The sequence below is a fragment of the Polyodon spathula genome, chromosome 10 (assembly GCF_017654505.1).
Source record: "Polyodon spathula isolate WHYD16114869_AA chromosome 10, ASM1765450v1, whole genome shotgun sequence".
In the NCBI taxonomy this organism is placed as follows: domain Eukaryota; kingdom Metazoa; phylum Chordata; class Actinopteri; order Acipenseriformes; family Polyodontidae; genus Polyodon; species Polyodon spathula.
Window position 1 is genome coordinate 46,154,216 of NC_054543.1, and position 22,532 is coordinate 46,176,747.

At 40.9% G+C, this 22,532-nt stretch overlaps 1 protein-coding gene across 8 annotated transcripts in view; it reads right to left on the bottom strand.

The window, feature by feature from the left end:
* Positions 1 to 22,532, bottom strand: part of LOC121322443 (arf-GAP with GTPase, ANK repeat and PH domain-containing protein 1-like) — a 191,694-nt gene that overhangs the window by 69,671 nt on the left and 99,491 nt on the right. For all 8 annotated transcript variants that reach the window (XM_041262424.1, XM_041262423.1, XM_041262425.1 and 5 more), the window contains 6 exons: positions 17,285 to 17,370; positions 16,114 to 16,255; positions 12,795 to 12,929; positions 4,215 to 4,342; positions 1,900 to 2,055; positions 1,410 to 1,502 (listed from right to left, as the gene is read on the bottom strand). In XM_041262424.1, coding sequence (XP_041118358.1) covers positions 1,410 to 1,502; positions 1,900 to 2,055; positions 4,215 to 4,342; positions 12,795 to 12,929; positions 16,114 to 16,255; positions 17,285 to 17,370 — 740 coding nt within the window. The remainder of the gene's footprint in view (positions 1 to 1,409; positions 1,503 to 1,899; positions 2,056 to 4,214; positions 4,343 to 12,794; positions 12,930 to 16,113; positions 16,256 to 17,284; positions 17,371 to 22,532) is intronic.

Here is a 22,532-nt window from a genome sequence, read left to right on the forward strand (position 1 = left end):
TACTGTATACACACAAAGAACTTCTTGAAATCGAAAGATCTAATCAAATGAGATTTAAGATCTAAAGCAAGGTTAGCCATAGTGTCACAATAACAACCACTGCTTTAACCCTCAGATCACAGAACCCAGTCATGTAGATTCTGGAATATCCATCACCACTTGTATTCTTCTTCAAGAAAGTGATTCAGTCTCCCATTGCAAAGTGTCAGCGTGACTCTGAGTCAAACCAGGCACCACTGTGAGCTAAGAAGACACTCCAGCAGCTATAACAGACAAGCCAGAAGGAACATGCTCTTCTTAAACGCAAAACAAAACCTGATGAACTGAAACTGCTAAGCAAGAGAAGTTTTATTTCCACCATACAGTCTACAGTACATTATCAAGAAGTTATGCTAAGGAATTTTCTGCAAGTGACATCACAGTTGGACAAGCAGTTCTCAAGATATAGGTAAAAATGTAAGCATGACCTACACACCTCATGCAAGATTTCAGCAGTGCTGTTGAACCTATCGCTTACAAGCTATTTGTTTGCACTATTTGTTCAGTTATGTGGTAATTACTTGGTTGCTTTACTGCAACTGCATACATGCCAAATGTGCTTCCACATGCCAACTGTAGGAAGGGCCACAGTGGAGAAATCTTATATACATAATTAATATATAAATAGAGGACTCCTCAGCTGGATTTCTCTTAGTTTGAATACAGCATGTGTGCAGACAGACCTTGTGACAGACAGGGAGCTCAAACTCAATGGATTATGCCTTAAAGTAGTCAACAAGCTCTCCAGTGTTCGCAGGGTGGTATATATCACAGCTGCAGAGAACTAATAAAAAGCAGATCTCATTTGAAGGGGACCCTAATCACTGCTACAATTTGTTCATTGGCAAACTATAAACAAGGGTGTGCAGATGACACAGGGAGCCATGATTAGCACCGCTAATTACCTCATTCTTACAACACATCTGAAACGCTGAAACTTGTCTTTTTCTTTTTCCTCACACGACAAATTAAGGCTAACTCAAACAGTTTTTTTCAGATCACAGGGGGTCTTGTGTGTGCTGCTCTCTGATTTTTCCCCTGTCGATTGTGATATCCCAATCAAAGCGCTAACACACACAAAAGACTCCATTTGAAAGACACAAGAGACGGGAGATAGATCCACATGCGGGCAGCAGACTTCATTAGGACCCCCTCTCTTTTTCTTCCAACTTCTCATCCTAATGATCTCATTTCAATACACCCGAGAACCTCTGTCTAATTGATGTCAAGTGTATGCTCTCGCCGCTAATCAAGGAGAAAGCATCAAACGAGGCCCATTTCTGTGTGACGTCGGATCACAGGGAAGTTTTCAAACAATAAGCTGGTGCTGGCCCCAATTATCCAGCCACAGACGGCAAGCTGAAGTGTACCTGTTTAATTGGGATCGCTCGGCCACTTCCAATGCTGTCTGCCCGGCCCTCCAGTCCTTTCTTCTCCTTGTCTGGATCGCTTCCTTTCCGAGACTGCAGGGAAGACACACTTCCCCCCTCAGTTACGTTTTAAAGTCACAGCTCGTTTCTACCTTGCAGCAATCGACAAATGCTGTGTACAGACAGCATAGGCAAAAATGGACAAGCATCAGACCACTTCTACCAGTGCAGCACAGGGGAAAGGACAGTTTACCAACATAAACTTTGAAAGCGTTCTTTGTGACGTGATCATCTATGCTAAAATCACAGGACTGAATAATAGGATAACTTATAACCACTGACTGGCAGCAGTTCTAGGCCGTCTTGACCCAGTAGATCTAATACAGGTGGCCGTTGGGTGGCGCAGTCAGTAAAGGGCAAACGAATCAAAGGCCAACAGATCTCGTCTGCTGTGTTAGGTCCTGTTGATTTACTGTGGGCTGGTACTCACAGTGAAGAGGTTGGAGCGGCGCTTGGACTGCTTGCGCACCGGCGTGGGCGTGTTGGCGCTCTGCGGGACGTCGATCCGCAGTTCCTTCTGGCTGGTGCTGGGGGTGGAAGGGACGGAGGAGGAGTAATCGCTCAGGCTGCCTCCACCATTGCTCGTCTTTAAAAGGGAAGACAAAACACAACACCTGCGATCAGCAAGGAACTGAAATCAACTTCAACAAATGACTACAAACCACCATATCAACTGAATACACGTTTACCACGTGCAAAATAAAGTGTTGCAGTTACAGTGCTGCATGGAATTCTGCATCATGGAAACCAATCATAATGGGCATGAATTTAGCAGAATATCAGCTTTAGGGAAACAGAAGGATAACGCTGGAGCAATAGGAAGCACGTTAAAAAAGAAAATGATAAGATATAACAGGACACCGCAGTTTGAGGATATAAGATTGCATGTGAACCTGGAGAGATCTCTACTGATCAATTCTCTAAGAAAGGTTCCAGTATCGTAAGACGAGTGGTGTCCAGCTCTGAGACTACAGTCTGCTTTTTCAGAACAGTTCCATGAATTCCTTAAGGACTGGAACAATGCGGGAGCTCCGGCCTCACATCACTGCAATCAGACTCGCTCGTGTCTTGGAGATTGCCATCTGCTGGGATGCTGACATCAATCACCCTCTGCCTGAGTTGAGCTCCCATTGATGCCAGTATTGTCAGGCTGGTAGGCGCTGGTGGTCTGAACCAGCAGGTCTCACAGGGATTTCCATGAATGGCTCTTATTACCAGCCGTGATAATACAAGCTGAGACCGTTAATTACATGCCTGATAATTAATATACCCCAGTAAACACATAATTCAATTGTCTCAGAACACTCTTGCAAATGAGACACTGTAGCTCAAGGTTTTTTTTTTTTTTCCTAGTTAAATATTTTAATAAATATACAGCAGCCCCGCCTCAGGTTTGGTTCAATTTAACATGCGAGTGGGGTGTTTCTTAACTAGGATACACTGGTTTCCACACACTTACCCATGTAAAGGTGTCTGTCTCAGAGAAAGCCCACAATTAACTAAAATAAAGGTGAATGGTTGTGTCCCGGGAGGAATTCTTCTCCAACTTTATTATACAAATGAATAGTCTGATCAATTCAAATTGATTACCGATAAACAAAGCTAGGGTAGCAAACCATGCACTAATCAGGGGATTATCATGCCTGTAATAAATGATCTGCATTGACATTGAACCAAAAAAACTCCCACTAAAAATAGCATCTGCTCAACCTAAAAGGTCATTTTCTATTTTTCCGGGTGACTGGGGGCTCAACTGGCAAAAGACAAGATGGAACGAAGGACCTGGAATTGCATCTGACGGATCATGTTGGAGGCTCAAATGATTCTTTCCCAAGACGCAATATCAAAATACACTTTCCAATTCCAATTCAAGTGGTGTACCTTTAAATACAAATAAAGCGAATGCTGCAACATGATGCCTTCACAATATGGGTCACCTTCATCAGCCCAAGATCTTGCATTTAGGATATTTCTTCAGTCTTCTTTTCTGGGTTTAAACATTCACGAAACATTTATTTGCAACCAAAAGCAGCCCTGGTCTAGCTGCCTAAGAGCAGCGTGCCATTGATGTCAGCTTTGTAAAATGTCAGCAATGGCCATTATCATTTGCTAACTGGCATCAGTGTCAAAAGCTATCTATATGGAAGAAAGATTTAAAATAGTGAATTAAAGATTTTGTTTTACAGTTCCTGTTGATGCAAGAAAACAGATTTTTACTATTTTGTTCCAAATCAATTAAATGTAAACTGCAGATTAGTGACACCAGATCCTGCAGTTTTGAGCAAAAAGTGAACTGATTTAAACAGCACGAATTTCCATGTGTCTAACTCAAGAACAAATACAGTACATACCGTGTGTCTCTAAATAAAACAAAGAATTGCTGCTACAATACTTGGCTGATGGTGTTGTGCTGTGCAGTACCTGGCTCATGATGTTGTGCTGTGCAGTACCTGGCTGATGTGTGTTGTGCTGTGCAGTACCTGGCTGATGTGTGTTGTGCTGTGCAGTACCTGGCTGATGATGTTGTGCTGTGCAGTACCTGGCTGATGATGTTGTGCTGTGCAGTACCTGGCTGATGTGTGTTGTGCTGTGCAGTACCTGGCTGATGTGTGTTGTGCTGTGCAGTACCTGGCTGATGATGTTGTGCTGTGCAGTACCTGGCTGATGATGTTGTGCTGTGCAGTACCTGGCTGATGTGTGTTGTGCTGTGCAGTACCTGGCTCATGGTGTTGTGGTGTACAGTACCTGGCTGATGTGTGTTGTGGAGATGGGGACTGAGCACACAGAGGAGTGGCTTGGGGAGTTGGGAAGAGACTTGCAGGGTCCGATAGATAGCTGCTGCTTTTTCCGAGTCGCTACAATCTTCTGAGCAACTGGAAGAGAAAATAAAGCAAAACAAAAACACAAAAGGCAATGTTACCGAGTTGATTTATCTGTTGCTCTGTAATGTGTCTAGCGATAGGAAATTAAGAAACTCTAGCGATTAAGTAGAAGTGGTGTATGTGCTGAACAGCTTTTCATTGAAGTTGTGAAGAATTGTTAAAAGCATGGTTATCCACAGAAAAGCACAGTAAATCCATACTACAGTATAAGCATAGGTGGGTGAACTGGGAAACTGTAGACCTGTTTTAACACTGGATCTATAGAGAAAGAAACACCATGACATTTAAAGATGACCTCCATGGATTTTTCTCAGCTTATCCTGTTCTTACAGACACAAAAAACATTAATGGAGAACGTGGTCTGAACTTAAAGTTAGTCTTGCCCACCACCAAAAAAAGGCTGTGCTGACAAAACCTTTATCAGACAATATTTAAACATCCACACAAATTCTATTTTATCGGATTGCCCAGGTGAAATGAACACTGATGGACTTAACTGAGGGAGTTGCCAGTCATTACAGGTCAAACCACTCTATAAACCTCGACAGTGCTGACGTGGAAGATTTTATTTATATATTATCTTGTTTATTAGTTTCCTGTGATGAGCTCTCCTGCAAGATGTGATGAATTCAGTATTCAAGAAAGCATTCTAAAAGAAACTTCCACTGCAAGAAAACCCCCAGATTTGTCACAATGAAAGGCTAAGCAATTATTTAACAATTATGTAAGTGTTTGAGCTGAGCGCTTCATTATTCTTCCCCTGATCAGGCTATTATCATATCGAAAGGGCAATATCAATTAATCCTGCACCATCCAGCGTATTGATCACAGCCCCTCTGCCCACTAATCATTGAAAAATTGCAGAGGAATATGGAAGCACTTTGTCATTTCACATCCCTTGACTGTATCGATCAGGACAGCAGGCCGGTTGTATATTAGCAGATTTCAAAATCATTACGCAAACGCAGAGTGCAAGAGGCATGTATTAAAGGCCAATGAAAATGGACCTTTCATTTTTTAATCAGGAGACTTTGATAAAGGCAGGGGGAGGAGGGGAAGGGAGAGAGGGAAGTGAGTGGTGAAAGGCACTTGATAACAGCAGTCAATTGCAGAGAACATTTTGGCTAGCAAGGTTTCTGTAAATAAGGGTATATACACAACATCGCAGACTCCTAATTGAAAATGTTCAGCGAATAGCATATTTAGTCTTTTTGTAAAGGAAGTATGGATGTGTTTTTTTACTCTTGACCATAATCAGGAACTTGCCTGTGCTAACATGGGTTTTAATGTTATCACAACCTTAAATGCATGTTTTCAGCCAGACAGAACTCGGAGTACAGAGAGGCGGTGTGCGGGTGTGAAAGGGTTAACAGCGCCAGCTCACCGCTCATCCATCTCTGTCTGCACCCCCAATAAACCTCACGCTGTTTCAATTCGTTGCAAATGAAGCTATTGTTTTAATTGGCCCTATTAAACTAGTGAAGTTTAATGACAAGTCTGTAATAAACATTTTCCTTCAGGTGAAAGCCAAGTCCAAGGTCAGAACCAATTCTCTAATGTGGAATGGGCAAGGCCATGTGCAACAGTTAGAGCAGAACCGAAAAAAGAACTGAACTTTTTTTATTTGTGTGTTTACTTATTTATTACGGCTACTTGTGAAATCAAAGAACACATCAATCACATTGCTGCAGTTAATTGCTTACAAATGCCTTAGAACTTGGTGCATCTTGGAAAACTATGAAAGTCAGTCTGAAGTAAGCAGATAGTGTGTAAACACTGAATCCAGAGCAACCCTACACAGAACCCAGAAATCAGATTCATATGATTAATGTGACCATTCAATTCTCCATTCGACCTAGACACGAGGGGGTTCAATTTAAACACAATCATATCAGAGTGCCTACTCATAAAAGCAACTGGAATTTCTCAGTTTAACACTAAAAAAAAAACAAACACAGCAGATACATAATGACGCATAAGCAAAGGTAATAAAACAGAGATTCTTGGTGCGCAGGTCATTTATATATATATATATATATATAGACACACACACACACACACAGTGTACACATAGCCTTATAATAATGCACCAATGAGGTCGATTGCAGTATATTAACCCTCCGAGCCACCCCTGCCATGTGCAAATCCTCATGTCTCTGTGTAAATGGAGTGGCCTGGAGATATAGCTCTACATATACATATAAAGACATGCCATGCTGTATTTTACTTTAACTGTTAAGAACAGTTATGATAAGACCATGTTAAATATTTAAACTGTACAGCTAACACAATTTAACTTTACCCATTAATCTTTGTTCCCACTGCGGGAAGACCGTTTATTCTAATGGAAACGTCTCACATTTTAATCAGATTTATGACATTTCCTTGTTAAGAGCGGAAGAAAAAGCTTTCACTACAGTAAATGGCACTTGTCAGTTTCTTTATAATTACAATATAAGACTGTACATGCATACAGTACATTACAAACATATATGTATATATACACACACACACACACACACTACAAAATGCTGTATTTAACAGATAACTGAGCAAGCACAGAAAAATCACATAATTTAACATCAAAGTCCTTTATCAGATATAACACACATACATGCAACATTTCTGTTTTTAGAAAATACCATTCTTCAGTTAGCAGAATAACCATAATTAAAAGCAACAGCCCATCAGATTGTATAGATTCTGAATTGTAAGACAGATCTGCGTTCTGAGTGTTCTGATCAGGTCGATCAACCCAACGAGAACAGAGGTCCAGAAGATCAGTTCAAATGAACACAGTGCACTGACAGCTTCTTGAAGCAAAGTCCCAGCAAACAACTCAGTTTGTATTGGTTTGTGATAGCACACACATCTATATAAAATGTTCTACAACTGTAACTACTGAAGCAGTCACCAGTTACATCATACTGAGCAAGCCACAGCAGAGTGCTTTCAGATCCAGAGCAACCCCAGCAAACCGCATGTCTGACACCAACACGCAGCCCTGCTCGCCCTCCATCACACTTTTGGTAACGAACATAGTTTTTTAAATTTTTGCTCAAACTTTTCTCTTGCAAGCCAGGAAGCAGTATCACAGCATTTCAGTAAATGCACATTTAAATGTAAAGCACTTGCAGTAATGCAAAGCAGAACTAATTACTAACCAATACTTCACTCCATTTCAAAATAAATCATTAGAGCTGTCTGTCTTCGTTAGCAACCCAGCTTTCATTGTCAGGACCATTAATTACTAGAAGAGGCTGCTCCCTCTGTACTGTTGCCACCTAGAGGTAATACCTGGGCATTGCATTATGGTGTTCCATGCAGGGAAAATTCATTTGTATTATGCTGTTTTTTGTTAAATAGGCCAGAGATACATATGAGTTTTTATTTTGTTTTTTTTATTTTTTATAAACCATCCAATTATATATACATGCTGTCTCAAACCTCTCTGAAACTAACACAACATCCAGAAAAAGGCACTACAAGGTCCAAGTCAGCAACTTCTCAGCATCGGCTAATCTTTTCCTCTGAAAGGCCGCCCGGACGCTTAGCAAAGCAGACAGTTGTGCAGCTGAAAGAGTGCATCGTGGCAAGTTGATTACGTTCCTGTCAAGTTTGTTAGCTGCAAAACGCTATAAATATTAGCTAATGAGTCATAAAGAGAGCCTGTCGGCTCAGGCGCTGTGCCCTTGGGCCCCCAAACTGTCTGGAGAAAGGTCAGAGTTGTACCTCACTTAAATCTCAGTAATTAAACAATTCCTGGGACCAGCTCCCTGCTCTGTGTGACCTCACCAGCCCACTGGGAGTGACCCTGGGAGGAACCATGTGCGGATTCAGGGGGGTCCACACCCTGCAGGAAGCTGGGTCGTAGAGCCAGTGTGTAGCCTTTAGATCAATTTCTGTCTCCTAATGAGGAGGCGCTGCTTAGAGCAAGACAACTCGTTCAATGTGTTATCAAAACACTCCAGAACTAATTTATTTTAATAATCGTCCAGACCTCCAACTGATTGCAGAATCAAATAAAACAGCAGGAGCAGGAGGAGGAGGAGGAAATGTTTCAGATAGAAATGCTCCATCCCTTTTCAAAACATGACCTCTTACTTGTGCACTACTGACAAAAACAATGGGTTCAGCAGGGCCTGTGGGTTCTTAAAGTTTCTGTCTTAATGTGGCTGAAGCTGACAAAGTAAATACTTTTGTGTAGCTCCATTCAGGAACTCATGTCATAACCCATTTCTCTGTTTGCAAAACTTGCTTTCTTGTCCTTCTGTAGTCCTTTCATTCCAGGATTTAATTCCCGTTGTTGACCAATCAGCAGCTTCCCCTATTGACTGACATGCTTTTCTGCCAGTAATCTGCTATGAAGTGAAACAGTAATAGACTTCCTAAAATATAAGCCAAGCCAACTCAGAGTTTTTTTTTTTTTTTTTTTTTTAAACTTAGTACAGTACCTGGCGTTTTAAAAAAAATGTGCTACAAAATCTGCTTCTGTCAAAACTACACATTTTAGACCTACAGTATACAGCGACATGTATTACATGAGTTATGAAAGTATACTGTTAGCAACAATCACTTTGAGAGCATTGATACGATGGAGGGGAAAATTATATGTATTATAATTTAGTCTAAAATAATAATAAATAATAACAAATCATTTTATCCACTTAATCATGTAATAATCCCAGCATTTAAACTACTGAAATATTAAAAGATCATTGATCAAACGGGAAAACACATTCAATATCATACTGGAAAAAAATGAATAAATACAATAAATAAAAATAATAAAAATAAATAAATGAATCTAAATCATGGAAGAAAATGTTGGCAGCCATCTAAAGAATTCTATCATAGCTCAATTACTATCCGCTAAGAAAACAAAGGCAGCGCGAGCAAGTCCGAATACACTTATTACTGTACATTAACAACATGCCCTATATCAGGCTGACATGAGTGTCGCTGCAGTTCCAGCGATCCAGTAATTGGGATAATTAAATTACATGGCCATACTCGTGTTTTAATGGGGGCGCTGCTGATTTATCCGCTTTCCTCTGCTCCATTCTGACCTTCAGACAAGCCCGTCCCTGACCCAATAAACCCTACATGGGGAAAGTTTTTGCATTGTATTAGTCCTAATGCACATTACAGGCTGTTTACATCAACACTTATCCAATAATTTAATCCAGACTACAAAATCTGCCCCTTCAGATTGACCCTGTTTAAATAAATTGCTTCTCATTTTTATTCTCCCTAGAATAAACTCTCTAAACTTACTTGATGAACTGTTCCAATTATTTTTAATGGTAAATGTTATGTGTTCACTGAAGTCACAGTCTCTCTTTTCCTTTTAATTTGCTGATGGACGATTCGGCTCACTTAAAACATATGGTAAAGCACCAGAGTTCTGCATAGGCCATGAATGGTTATTAATCTGTGAAAACATTTTGTTTGGACATACTGAATACTTCCCAGAGCTGTGTGCTTTTCTTTACAGGACTCTGAATCTACTAATTGCAAGTGCACTTAATAACAGTTTTGAGTTAAATGCGAACGTGTTGTTAATGACAAAGAACCTAGGTGGCGCTCACTAACAGTATTCTCAGTAATTCTGTAGCATGCTACAGCAAACTTAGCGCTATCCAAAAAGGACCCAACACAGTGCCGAGTGCTCAAGCCACTGAGGTTTTTTGCTGTAATAAACAGATTTGTTTGGTGTAGGGCGTCTCATCATTTCACACAGTTTGAGCAGCCAAACTGCACTAGGTGAAATATCTTCTACAATAAGAGATGTCTTCCACACAATGTATACTCATACAATTCGGGAAGGTGCAGCTAGCACGAGTAATTAGGATTTTAATTAAAAAGCCCTAATAAAAAAAAAAAATTAAATCATCGTGGACTGGGGCCCAACACAGCGTTGTCTTATTAATATCTCAGCGTTGTCGTATTAATATCTCATTTCAAGCTTAACTCGAGATTTCAGCTGGAGGAAAGTAAACATGGCTCTCGCAGCCACAAATATAAAGAAAGAAAGAGAAAGCAGCACTCTCACATCATTATTATTGTTACTTTTAATACATCAGACCCCAATCTCAAAATGAAGGTCATGTGAATAATAAAACATCAAAGTGGATGCTTTAATGGGAGCATCACGCTAATTCAAGCAAAACTAAACAACTGTACAAACACACACAAGCAAGCACACACTGACACACACACACACTGCTTCAGGCATGAAACCACTGTCAAGACACTGAGGGATACGAAACATTAAAATAATCATTTTCAACCTCATCAGTGAATTCCACTTTGCTGGATAATTAAAACACATGATTAACTGTGGATAATGAAATGAAATATGCAGGGAGACAGCGTCAGTAATAATAAGGAGTTTAGCCTTTTCTTACTCCCGATTTCTGCGGCTGATGGACTTGGCAGCGACACACAGACACAGACACAGACACAGACACACAGAAACACAGACACACACAGACACACACAGACACACACAGACACACAACCCAGACGCAAACATGAACATACCCAGATTGGGTTACATTACAAGAAACATGACTGCAGCCAAACAGTGTAATCATTAATGTGATAATAACCAGGCATTTAGGGTTGTAATATTCCTTCTCCTCCACATGCAAAACAAAATAGCAAGCCTCACTGATGCCAGCTCAGGAACTGAGAAACAGAAGCAGAGAGCAAACCTTAATATGCTGCCCCTCAGGAAGCCTTCACTGGGAATTGGAGACTGACTTGAATGGAATGTAGGTGCGTTTCAGTTCAGAATGAATTACTGAACATCAGAAGAAAAAGAGTCAATGCTAAGAGAAGCGAACAGTATATAGGGTTGGGAAAAGGTGACTTACCAAATGTTTTGGTACAAACATTTTTTGGGAGCGATAGCTAAAAACATTTGTATTTTATTGGAATTAAAAACACCATTCCAGTCCAGGTTTCTTGTTTCAATCAGTTTTAAAAAAAATAATATGTACATCTTTAAACTGTTAACAAAAACAGTGAGACACTGTGTTGAATGACTGAAACTGTCAGGAAAACCTATCGTTCTGATGGTGTGAATAATGACTCAAAGTACTTATACACAATATTTCTTATCTTACTTGCACATGCACACATCTATTAGGAGGTCTTTTTAAGCCCCTTTCACACTGGCACTCCTACCCGGCTCCAGACCTGGGTCCCAGTGACCCACCTCAGGTTGTGGGTCAACACACTTCAACCCAGGTCGAGCAAGACAAAATGCATGACGGCCATTCGCAAGCCTACTACATAATAAACAGCCACGTCTGCGTGAAGGTTTCACTTCCACAAAGAACATTTCTGTTTTTTTTTTCTGTTTAGCCATATTTTTGTTGACTGAGACACACCATGAGCCAGACTGCAGCAGGGATGAAGAAACATTTGCTCTAATCAAGATTTGGGCCGACGGTTCAATCCAGAGACGCTTGGATGGAAGCGTCTGTAACAAGCTGTTTCCGGGGCATTGATACCTGCACTGTGTACTTGTGTCTGTCACCCAGGTCAACCCTGCTTTATCAAAAAGCAATATGAAATCATGTAGCCGACCCGCATGACACCGGGTCCTGATCTGGGTAGGTTCCGACCCAGGTAGAGCATGCCAGTGGGAAAGGGGCTTTCATAGATTATAAAAAGATTCAACTTTGTATTATTTGCCTTTCAGAAACAACATGCTGTTCTATTCATAAACACATACGTACAGTTCATTAACAAACAAGTTTTAAAGCATCAAATATTACCCCAAACCTTTTCCAACTGTGTGGTCTAGCAGACAGGCTGAGACATGCAAGTGCACTGCAGTGGATCCCCAGGATCATTATGCAGAACAACATTCAAAGCCAGGGTGTACAGCAGACGAGAACTGGATCAAGAAGCCATCAGCCTCACAAGCATCATGGCCAGCAGAAACAAGACATCACAGCCCAGTTTCACATTGCACTTTGACCACATTGTGATATCTTTAGTATTTCAGTGACCCAGCTAGCATCAGTTAAACTAATTGTACTGGACTGGTACACTTGCTACCATATCACTGCATTTCTGAACATGGCCACTATAAATATTAGCATGCTTCCTTTATATGTACGTCTTATGCTGAGAAACGTGAGAAGGCATGAATAGCTGCAAGAAGAACAGGCTGTGTGACACAGTGCAGTGCGTGAGTTTAAGTTTTATAAGCAACTTGACTTGACAACTTCTGTTTTCTTGGCAAACACCTACCCCCCCAGCCAAGTGAGCTCACCAATTCCTTTATTAGAGTAAAGACAGAATACTGTTATAGCACCAAGTAGTTTCTCTTGAGATCATGACCAGTGGTGCTTTTTCTGTGGATCTCTAATGTGTTTGAATGTGCAGTAAAGCTCTGGTCAGCGACGGCACTGTTAGCCCTTACCGTCCTGGAAGACCCTCTCCACGTTGAGCCCGTAGGTGGCGCAGGTCTCGTAGTACGTGCATCTCTTCAGGTCATTGGACAGCTTCCTCGCCCTGGCGTCGTCAATGACTCGAGGGTTTGCCGAGCTGATAGCGTCTGCAGAGAGAGGAGGCTTCAGCTTTAACATTCAATGCAGTCAAGCCTTGACTGTTGCAGGATGGATTGCAGTTATGTTAATTGTTCCAAGTTGTTGAATACAAAAATGTTAAAATCACCCATGACCAAACCTACGGCTTCACTGAGGTATTGCAAACACAAAAGGGTTTCACTGTGCAGAGTCCTGCATAGGCTACTGCTAGTTTCGGTTTATTAAAAACAAGGTTTATTACTTCTATGTGCTGATTATTGTGGATAATTTCTTCATACACTCAACCATTTTAAATGTAGGTAACATGTTTAAAATACCAAACTTCAAGCTTTTTAACATATTGTTTTACCCCAATCGGCTTGGAAGGTCGACATATCTTTACGCAGTGTATGCTGACATCTAGTGGCCGCACATTGTAAATGCAGCATTCTTCACAGCTCCTTATTGGCACGTTGTGGGGAATGACTATTCGAGAGCAAAATCAATTTTTACTGCGTGAAAAATGAAGCAGCACCTCCAGACTGACCAGAGTCATTGTCACGCTGCAGGTCGTGCTCTCTCCCTGTGCACTGTGACAGCACAGCTTGGGCACGGTCTTCATTTGTGTTTCTTTAACTCTTTTGTTGTTCCCGTTTTGTGTGCATCCGCGCTTAAACTGCAGCTTTCCGACTGGGTCTACTTTCTGCCACTGGCCAGCCTTGGCCACAACACTCCCCTCCCACAGGGTTATTAGGGAGTTCACCTGCTCACACAAATCGGGGTAGAAACAAGAGTTCACACAGTTTCATCAGAAGTGCCCTCTTCATTTCACAATCAAACAGCATATCGCGCCGCTGCTGTGTATGGCGCAGGGTATAGTATCCAAAGCGCTGGGGTGGTACCTATAGCGGTTGTCTTGCTTCAGTAAAATATGTACTGAACACCTCATGTACAAGACAGTGTAAGTGAAGTGCTATGGTACAGCATGATTGAAACATACGCTAACACTAATCATTTTAATTTTGAAATCTGAGCACCGCCCCCCCCCCCAGCTCGTGTTATCCAGAAGCAAAGCTTGAATGTCTTCATTCGTTATCTCGACAGCAAAGCGCTGTATAGCGTAAGCTCTGTTGAAAGAAATGTCACAAAACACCTCTCATGTTTTTTGTTTTTGTTTTTTGTTTTTTTGTTAAACGTCCAGACAACAACAAAAAAAAAAGTTGAGTGCAAATTGTGCGACCGACTCGCAACATGGATGCGTAAACAATCTCTTGGGTCTCTTGACAAGCGTAAGTTCATATTATTAGTAGCAGTATTAATATTTTTAATCGTAGTAAAATGTGACTGATAATTAACTTCCTTTCTGCTTTAACCAGCTTCTCCCTCTCATCAGCACTTTTGTAGAAAAAACGTGAGGTTACTTCCGTGACTGAAAGCTTTGTTCTGCTAAGTCCGCTGCAGCTGTGCAATGAAAGCTTACTGCATGTATCGCAAACATTTTCAATTACGTGTAAATAAACACTGTGTATCTATTTTTTATTTAAATTATAAAAACATGATTACTGTTCTATGTAACGTATTTTTAAACTGCATGTGAATGTTTTATTCCATTTAAATGGATTACCCATAAAATGATAGGATTTTCAATCAAATATAAACTGGCAGCTATGGTGACGTCATCAGTAAATTATGCAGATTAGTTCCATCGGAGGTTCGAATCTTCCTTCAGTAATGTGATCCGAACCTTCGAAGGTCAAAATGTACACTTCGTTGCAGCCCTAGTTTGTGGCGAGTCCCATGTAAATCAAACTTCATACCGTACATCGTAACCTGCGTGTAATAAACACGTGTTACCACAAGAGGAGGGTAAAGCACCACTACGAGGTGCAGCCCTCAACGAAACCAGTAATGTGTGGACGAGTATGGTGGTGTATAATTTTGGAGTATAATTGACGGGTTTCATTTTCTCTAAAGCTTCAATATAGTAGAATTCTACCCTATTATGCTTTTATATAACCCACCTCCCCAGCCAGCATGTGCAGCATGAAGCTTCTCATTAACAACTTTTGTTTAAATTCAACGCTGGAAGTTTTCTATCAGCTACCTCTTCAGATATTTTAAAAAGGAAAATCTTATAAATACCAGATGGCAGGAGCTGCCTTTTATTAACAGAATAATTCAAACGTTTTGTGTTTCAACACCTCTCCTAGAGCATGAGCAGCATACTGCAGTTATGACATCAAACCACTAGGTGGTGCCAAGTGGTCAGTAAATCTTTTTTTTTTTTTTTTTTTTTTTTTTTTTTTTTTACCCAGTGTTGCATTGGAATTCAGACTGTTAACAAGAGGTGCAGTCGGGCTGGAGCAGCACCGAGACCCTGCTGCAGAACAGGCTCAGTGCTCACACCCCCCCCAAGCTGCATCCCTCTCAAAACACATTCCCCTGAACGAGCTGCACCCCCCCCCCCCAACACACATCCCCAGCACAATAACCCACCAACATTTGTTTTCCCCTGATCATGTAGCCTGGAAATCAAAGTAAGCTTATTCCTATAATCAAGGAGTGTGTGATGAGACACACAAGGCGTTCATGTTCATTTAAGGACCCTGGCACACAACTCCTGCAATATTAAACATTCAATTTGCATGTGTACTGTGTTTCCTCTGTGTAACCAATTGCTTTGAAAACAGCCTGTTAGCCTAGAGTATTGGATCAGGAAAACGGTGAGCAGAACGAACAATAACTAATTTCTGTATTAACCCTTCATTCTTCATAATCTTCACTACCTCTGAAATTGCCCTTACCTGCATAGCAGTATAGATAGAACTGATTTTCCAATGCTTCCAACATAAATGAAGAAAATATATTATACACTCAATTTACTGATGTGCCCACAACGTGTGAGGAGTCTTTCCACGTTTGATTTACTGTGGGCTGCACAGACAACCATGTCATTTAGTGGAGGATAAGGGGTTAAACAGGTAATAAGCAAACCAAAATAACTTTTCATTAGTGCCCAACACAACTGCATTCTCGCAAGTGCCTTATCCAGGGTTTCAACTGAACTCCTGCCACCTCACACTGCATTCACCTGACGTTGCCTGTGAGCATGTGGCACAGTACGTGTGGTCCCAATACTGCTGTGCAGCAAGGAAGTGGATTCACAGTGTGGCTCTGGCTATCACTTGATCGACTGGCCACTGGAAATCTTACCCTGGGTTCCGACCAGCACCATGGGGATGTCGGCAGGGTTGCGATAGTTGCCCATCCGGCTGTAGTAGTGATAGAGCGTCTGGAAGCTGATCTCATCCTCCAGGCTGAAGACAAAGATGACAGCATCCACCCACAAAGCAAACTGACGGAGGACAAGAAGGAGGAGAATTGTGATAATCCAGAACACAGGGTCCCTGGGACAGTGAGGTAAAGTACCTGTGAAGGGGGCTCCCTGGGTCTGCGATCTGATGACTGCAACTTCAGAGAACCCCAGAACCCTTTTCAATACAGGCAGAAACATTAGTTTACAGATGTCTTATCAATAAAGGTATTGGAAAGACAGCTAGAACAAAAGTAATATCACAAATGGAAAGTCACATCTCTAAGTGCGGTATATGCAAAATAATATCTCTGCCGCGGAGGATATCCATCACCGGTAGGGGATGATGATAATTATAATAATACTACTACTAATAATAATAAAAATAATAATAAATCGTGCATTTATAAATTAATCTTCTGTATTGATATCTAAATCACAAACTAAATTTGTCCCCAAACTAAAGAGTAATTGGATTATAATTCTTTTATTGTAGTATTTTAATAAAATCTTGTAATCTTTGGCTACGAATTCCATTACTGAAATAATTATAAGTAATTTAAACCATGCCCTCTAAGCGTATTTAAGCTGACAGCTCAGGAAATGAGTTTCTTGGATTCTAGCTAATCAGAAAGTGTAAACACATTACAGAGGACCTGTGTCTTCAGTGGAATCACTCTGCCTGTAAGCACCAGAGAGAGCTGCCACGTACACTTCCAGTTACAAACTAACAAAAAAAGCTGATTACAAGCTGATCCCTCACGAAGATCCATTCCTTGTTTCTGACAATCGTGTGTCTGAACTCTTCATAACACGTTAACTGTTTTCCAGATGTCTATTAATTACTGAGAACACAGCAGAGAGTACGCCTCATCATAACTGGCCAGGCAATTCTCTAAATGCTCACTAATTAAACAAACAAACACCCGGCTCATTTTCCACAGAGAGAAAGAAAGAAAGAAAAAGAACAAACTAAAGTTGAACTACGCTATACAGCTGTAATTATAATAAAGCATGTTATTTTTGGTGTGGTTGTAGAAACATAGCCACTTGCACATGTGCTGTACCTACCTGTGTCTCCGGGGGGCCCCCTTCATCTCTGATGAGCAGCAGGTAGCTCTGCCCATCCACCACAATCTCCTTCTTGAAGCGGCCACCTATCAGAGAGCAGCACACACTGAGAGGGGGGAGAGACTGCAGGGTCTCTGATGCAATATGAGAGACTGCCACAAGAGGGATCATCAGGGGACAGAATTCAACATAATCTCACAAATATTCTTTTATTATATAAAATGGAGAATGTATTTATTTAGGAAGAGGCATCAAGCTTTGGAACGTTTACAAATCTGCCTCAGTTGTGATTACCCCTTTCTAAATCAGGGTATAATGACTAAAATAGTGCAATTCTGATCATTTCTATGTCCATTGTGGTGCTACTGTCCCTGAGAAAGTCTCTTGTGTAGATATTTAAAATCACGTTGAAAAGTTTCTCCTTGTTTTGTGGCAGTCGATGCGGATTCCATAAGAGTGTGTGCACACACACACACACCGGAGCCTCCTGTGTGGGAGGCCCTGGTGTGCGCAGGGTTAAAGTGAGTATGTATGCGCTATGTAATCGCTACATAAAAACAATAGATGTGTTTCACTGGGGGGGGGGGGGGGGGGGGGGGGGGGTTGGGTCAATGCATGGCGCTACAATGTTACACTACAGGAAAGGGAAGATGAAGGTGATCTACTGTATCAGGGGGAGGAGAGGTACTCATGAAAACAGGGGAAGACCCCTTCAGACAACAGGTACTAATGAGACAAACATTACCTGGAGACTGACAGTCAAACAGAACACTGCAAGGGTAGGTGATAATCATTGCTTTAAAAAACACTCCTGTAATCGCTGCTTTAAAAACACTCCTGCAATCATTGCTTTAAGAAAAACACTCCTGCAATCATTGCTTTAAAAAACACTCCTGCAATCACTGCTTTAAGAAAACACTCCTGCAATCACTGCTTTAAGAAAACACTCCTGCAATCATTGCTTTAAGAAAACACTCCTGCAATCATTGCTTTAAGAAAACACTCCTGCAATCATTGCTTTAAGAAAACACTCCTGCAATCGCTGCTTTAAGAAAACACTCCTGCAATCGCTGCTTTAAGAAAACACTCCTGCAATCGCTGCTTTAAGAAAACACTCCTGCAATCACTGCTTTAAGAAAACACTGCTTTAAGAAAACACTCCTGCAATCGCTGCTTTAAGAAAACACTCCTGCAATCATTGCTTTAAGAAAACACTCCTGCAATCGCTGCTTTAAGAAAACACTCCTGCAATGATTGCTTTAAGAAAACACTCCTGCAATCGCTGCTTTAAGAAAACACTCCTGCAATGATTGCTTTAAGAAAACACTCCTGCAATCGCTGCTTTAAGAAAACACTCCTGCAATCAAGAAAACACTTGCTTTAAGAAAACACTCCTGCAATCATTGCTTTAAGAAAACACTCCTGCAATCATTGCTTTAAAAAACACTCCTGCAATCATTGCTTTAAGAAAACACACCTGCAATCATTGCTTTAAGAAAACACTCCTGCAATCGCTGCTTTAAGAAAACACTCCTGCTATCACTGTTTTAAGAAAACACTCCTGCAATCACTGTTTTCAGAATAAAAATGAAATACTTCTGTTGATTGTTTTTCAGGTTGTTTCAGCTATCACTGCATTGGAATTCTCAACCTCTGCTGTTCCTTCTCTTTTTTTTATTATGATACATGTGTGTTAATCAGTGTTTACAATACGAACATCATGTGCCACAGTTTAAACTGGCTTATTGTAGTGCAGCTATAGTGGGGCCTCTGGAAAGAGTGCTGACAGTGAGACTAAGAGATGACTTCATTCATTCCCAAGCATATTACCTATTAGCTTCAAGGCAAGCTCAGTTGTTTTTTTTGTTTTGTTTGTTTTTCGTACAGTTATCAGGAATATTCAGAGACTAAACCTTTTACTTTCTCAATACTGCAACTGGAACCTGGGAGCTGGAATACTATACGTGATTCCATGAGCTACCCAGTTTCAGGGATCCACACCCAAATGACTTCTCTCAATCTGAGTCCACTTTTCCTATAGATCCTTCTCTCAATCTGTGTCCACTCTTCCTATAGATCCTTCTCTCAATCTGTGTCCACTCTTCCTATACAGCCTTCTCTCAATCTGTGTCCACTCTTCCTATAGATTCTTCTCTCAATCTGTGTCCACTCTTCCTCTGCGTGACAGATTTCACTATCTTGGAGAAGCAGATGATTTAAAACAATCATGGCCAGACAGGACTCTTCTTGAGAAATGCCTGTGTGTGTTCTCCTGATTGGTAAAGTGGATCAGCTCGATTGGAGATTGAAAGACGATCTGTCCTGCAGAACCTACAAACCAAAGTCTTCAGATCTTTTATTTAATGCTCTTGGGCGGATTTGAAGTTCTCATAACTAACAACTGAAGATTAATTGATTTCTCATGAGCCTCAACTGATCGCAGTTTAAATGAAATCTCCAGAACTCATTTTAGGCACTCGGGTGCTTTTCTCTTGGGGGCTAACCAGCAACTGTGAGGAATCGATATACCTGGTGCTTTAGAGTGCTACAACTTCCACTACGACCCATAGGAGGCGCTGCGTTCCATCACGAATTCAATGGATATACATGGTGCTTTAGAGTGCTACAACTTCCACTACAACCCATAGGAGGCGCTGCGTTCCATCACGAATTCAATGGATATACATGGTGCTTTAGAGTGCTACAACTTCCACTACGACCCATAGGAGGCGCTGCGTTCCATCACGAATTCAATGGATATACATGGTGCTTTAAGAGTGCTACAACTTCCACTACGACCCATAGGAGGCGCTGCGTTCCATCACGAATTCAATGGATATACATGGTGCTTTAGAGTGCTACAACTTCCACTACAACCCATAGGAGGCGCTGCGTTCCATCACGAATTCAATGGATATACATGGTGCTTTAGAGTGCTACAACTTCCACTACGACCCATAGGAGGCGCTGCGTTCCATCACGAATTCAATGGATATACATGGTGCTTTAAGAGTGCTACAACTTCCACTACGACCCATAGGAGGCACTGCTTTCCATCACGAATTCAATGGATATACATGGTGCTTTAAGAGTGCTACAACTTCCACTACGACCCATAGGAGGCGCTGCGTTCCATCACGAATTCAATGGATATACATGGTGCTTTAGAGTGCTACAACTTCCACTACGACCCATAGGAGGCGCTGCGTTCCATCACGAATTCAATGGATATACATGGTGCTTTAAGAGTGCTACAACTTCCACTACGACCCATAGGAGGCGCTGCGTTCCATCACAAATTCAATGGATATACATGGTGCTTTAGAGTGCTACAACTTCCACTACGACCCATAGGAGGCGCTGCGTTCCATCACGAATTCAATGGATATACATGGTGCTTTAGAGTGCTACAACTTCCACTACAACCCATAGGAGGCGCTGCGTTCCATCACGAATTCACTGCTCTGTGACTACAGTCGTTTCTTTTCTCGACAGTATGAGACACACAAAAGACATATCTACAGTATAAGTGAAAACAGCCCAATTTCTGCCTTTATGCCTAAAGCCAAGAAAATTAAGATGTTTAAAAATAAATAAATAAGAAAAAAGTTGGCAAAGTTGACATGCTGATTGATTCCTGGTGACAAGAACCAGAAAGGAAGGTGAAAGGGTACATGCACTGGAGGGGAATAGAAAGAAGGAGGAGGGGGGGGGAGGCTCATTACATTCTCAGGTTATGTTTATATATATATAGACACACACACACGGCATGGATCTACTTCTGCACACCATACAGTTCGGCTGGATTGGTACTCCTCTGTGTTTCCATAGTTCTGTGTTGATTCTGTTCCCATGTCATGTAAAACAAATCAAGCCATGATACAGCGGAACATAAGTAACCTACTCTAAACATTTCCACTTTCTTGGGCTGAGCAAACCGTTGTTGTCACATGTGCTTCATCAAAAACAGAATCTGGCAGGCGTAATGCAAAGCCATTCAAGCACTGGCTGAATCTGCACAGTGAAAAATGTGTTTCAGTTTTGTGATTGGCAAGCGTCTTGGGGCAAAGGGAAATTATATTGCAATAAAATACATAAGCTGGGCTCTAATTGGTTAAAGGAATCCTGCTATAACCGAACACTTAATGTCAAATGAACGAGAGGCAGTTAAGAATAAAAGGTAACAGCTTTTCTAATTCAAAGTATATGGAGCATTCTGCACTTGAATCTGAGGCTGGGATTGAAGCTGAATGTTGTTAGAGGTGGATAGCAACAGTCTTATCATTTATATTGTATCTTTTATTTTTGTTCCTCACTTCTGTTGCTTTAATACTCAATTGTAATTTTTTTTTCACTGTATCTGTGACTCTAGAATCCTACTTGCCAGCTGCATCTGAGTACTTCCTTGATCACAAAGAATCACAAGATGCAGTGCCAGGTCAGTAGAGTATTACAACAGTTGCAAGCATTAGCAAAAATATATATATATATATATATATATATATATATATATATATATATATATATATATATATATATAGACACACACACACACACACACACACACAAAACAATAACTGAACAGCTTCTTCCTGCAATTAAATGATTTGCGAATTTTAAACTGTTAGAAAATGTTTCTCTCCAGTCTTAAGAACTGGTCTGCCTTTGCACGGATTGAAAAGAACACACTTAGTGTTTTTAAATGCTGCACAAGAAGTGGCGTGGCTTCGTTTCAGAATGACAGTGAGGTTTGACAATTACAGGGTCTTTTGTTTTATGGGATAATGTTAGGAAGCTGCTTGGCTGGTACAGCACTTCTGCTTATGCACGTGTGTTTTTATAGTAATGTTCCTGTCGTGATGTTTTTCACTGGGAAAGCGTGCAAGACCGGCGGTCACATGTGGGAATCTGGCTTCTCTTTGTGAAACCATAGTGGCTGGACTGGTTCAGCATGATGCACTGAAGACAGCCAGTCACAAACTGATAGAATAACTATACTACATGGTATGGTGCAACAATCCAGAGACGGGCTTAAAACTGTAGAATGATCACTAAACAAATACATGCTTTTCTTTTTTCCAATTATAATTTAGTGTGCATATCTAAAATCTCCACTGGAATATGATAATTAGTGAAAGCATAGTTTACTACTGGGGGCCTAGAGACTTCATTTAGTTTTTTGATTTTTCAGCACATAAGACTAAGACTGAAACAAAACTGTTAATATCCAAATATATTTTCTTTCTGC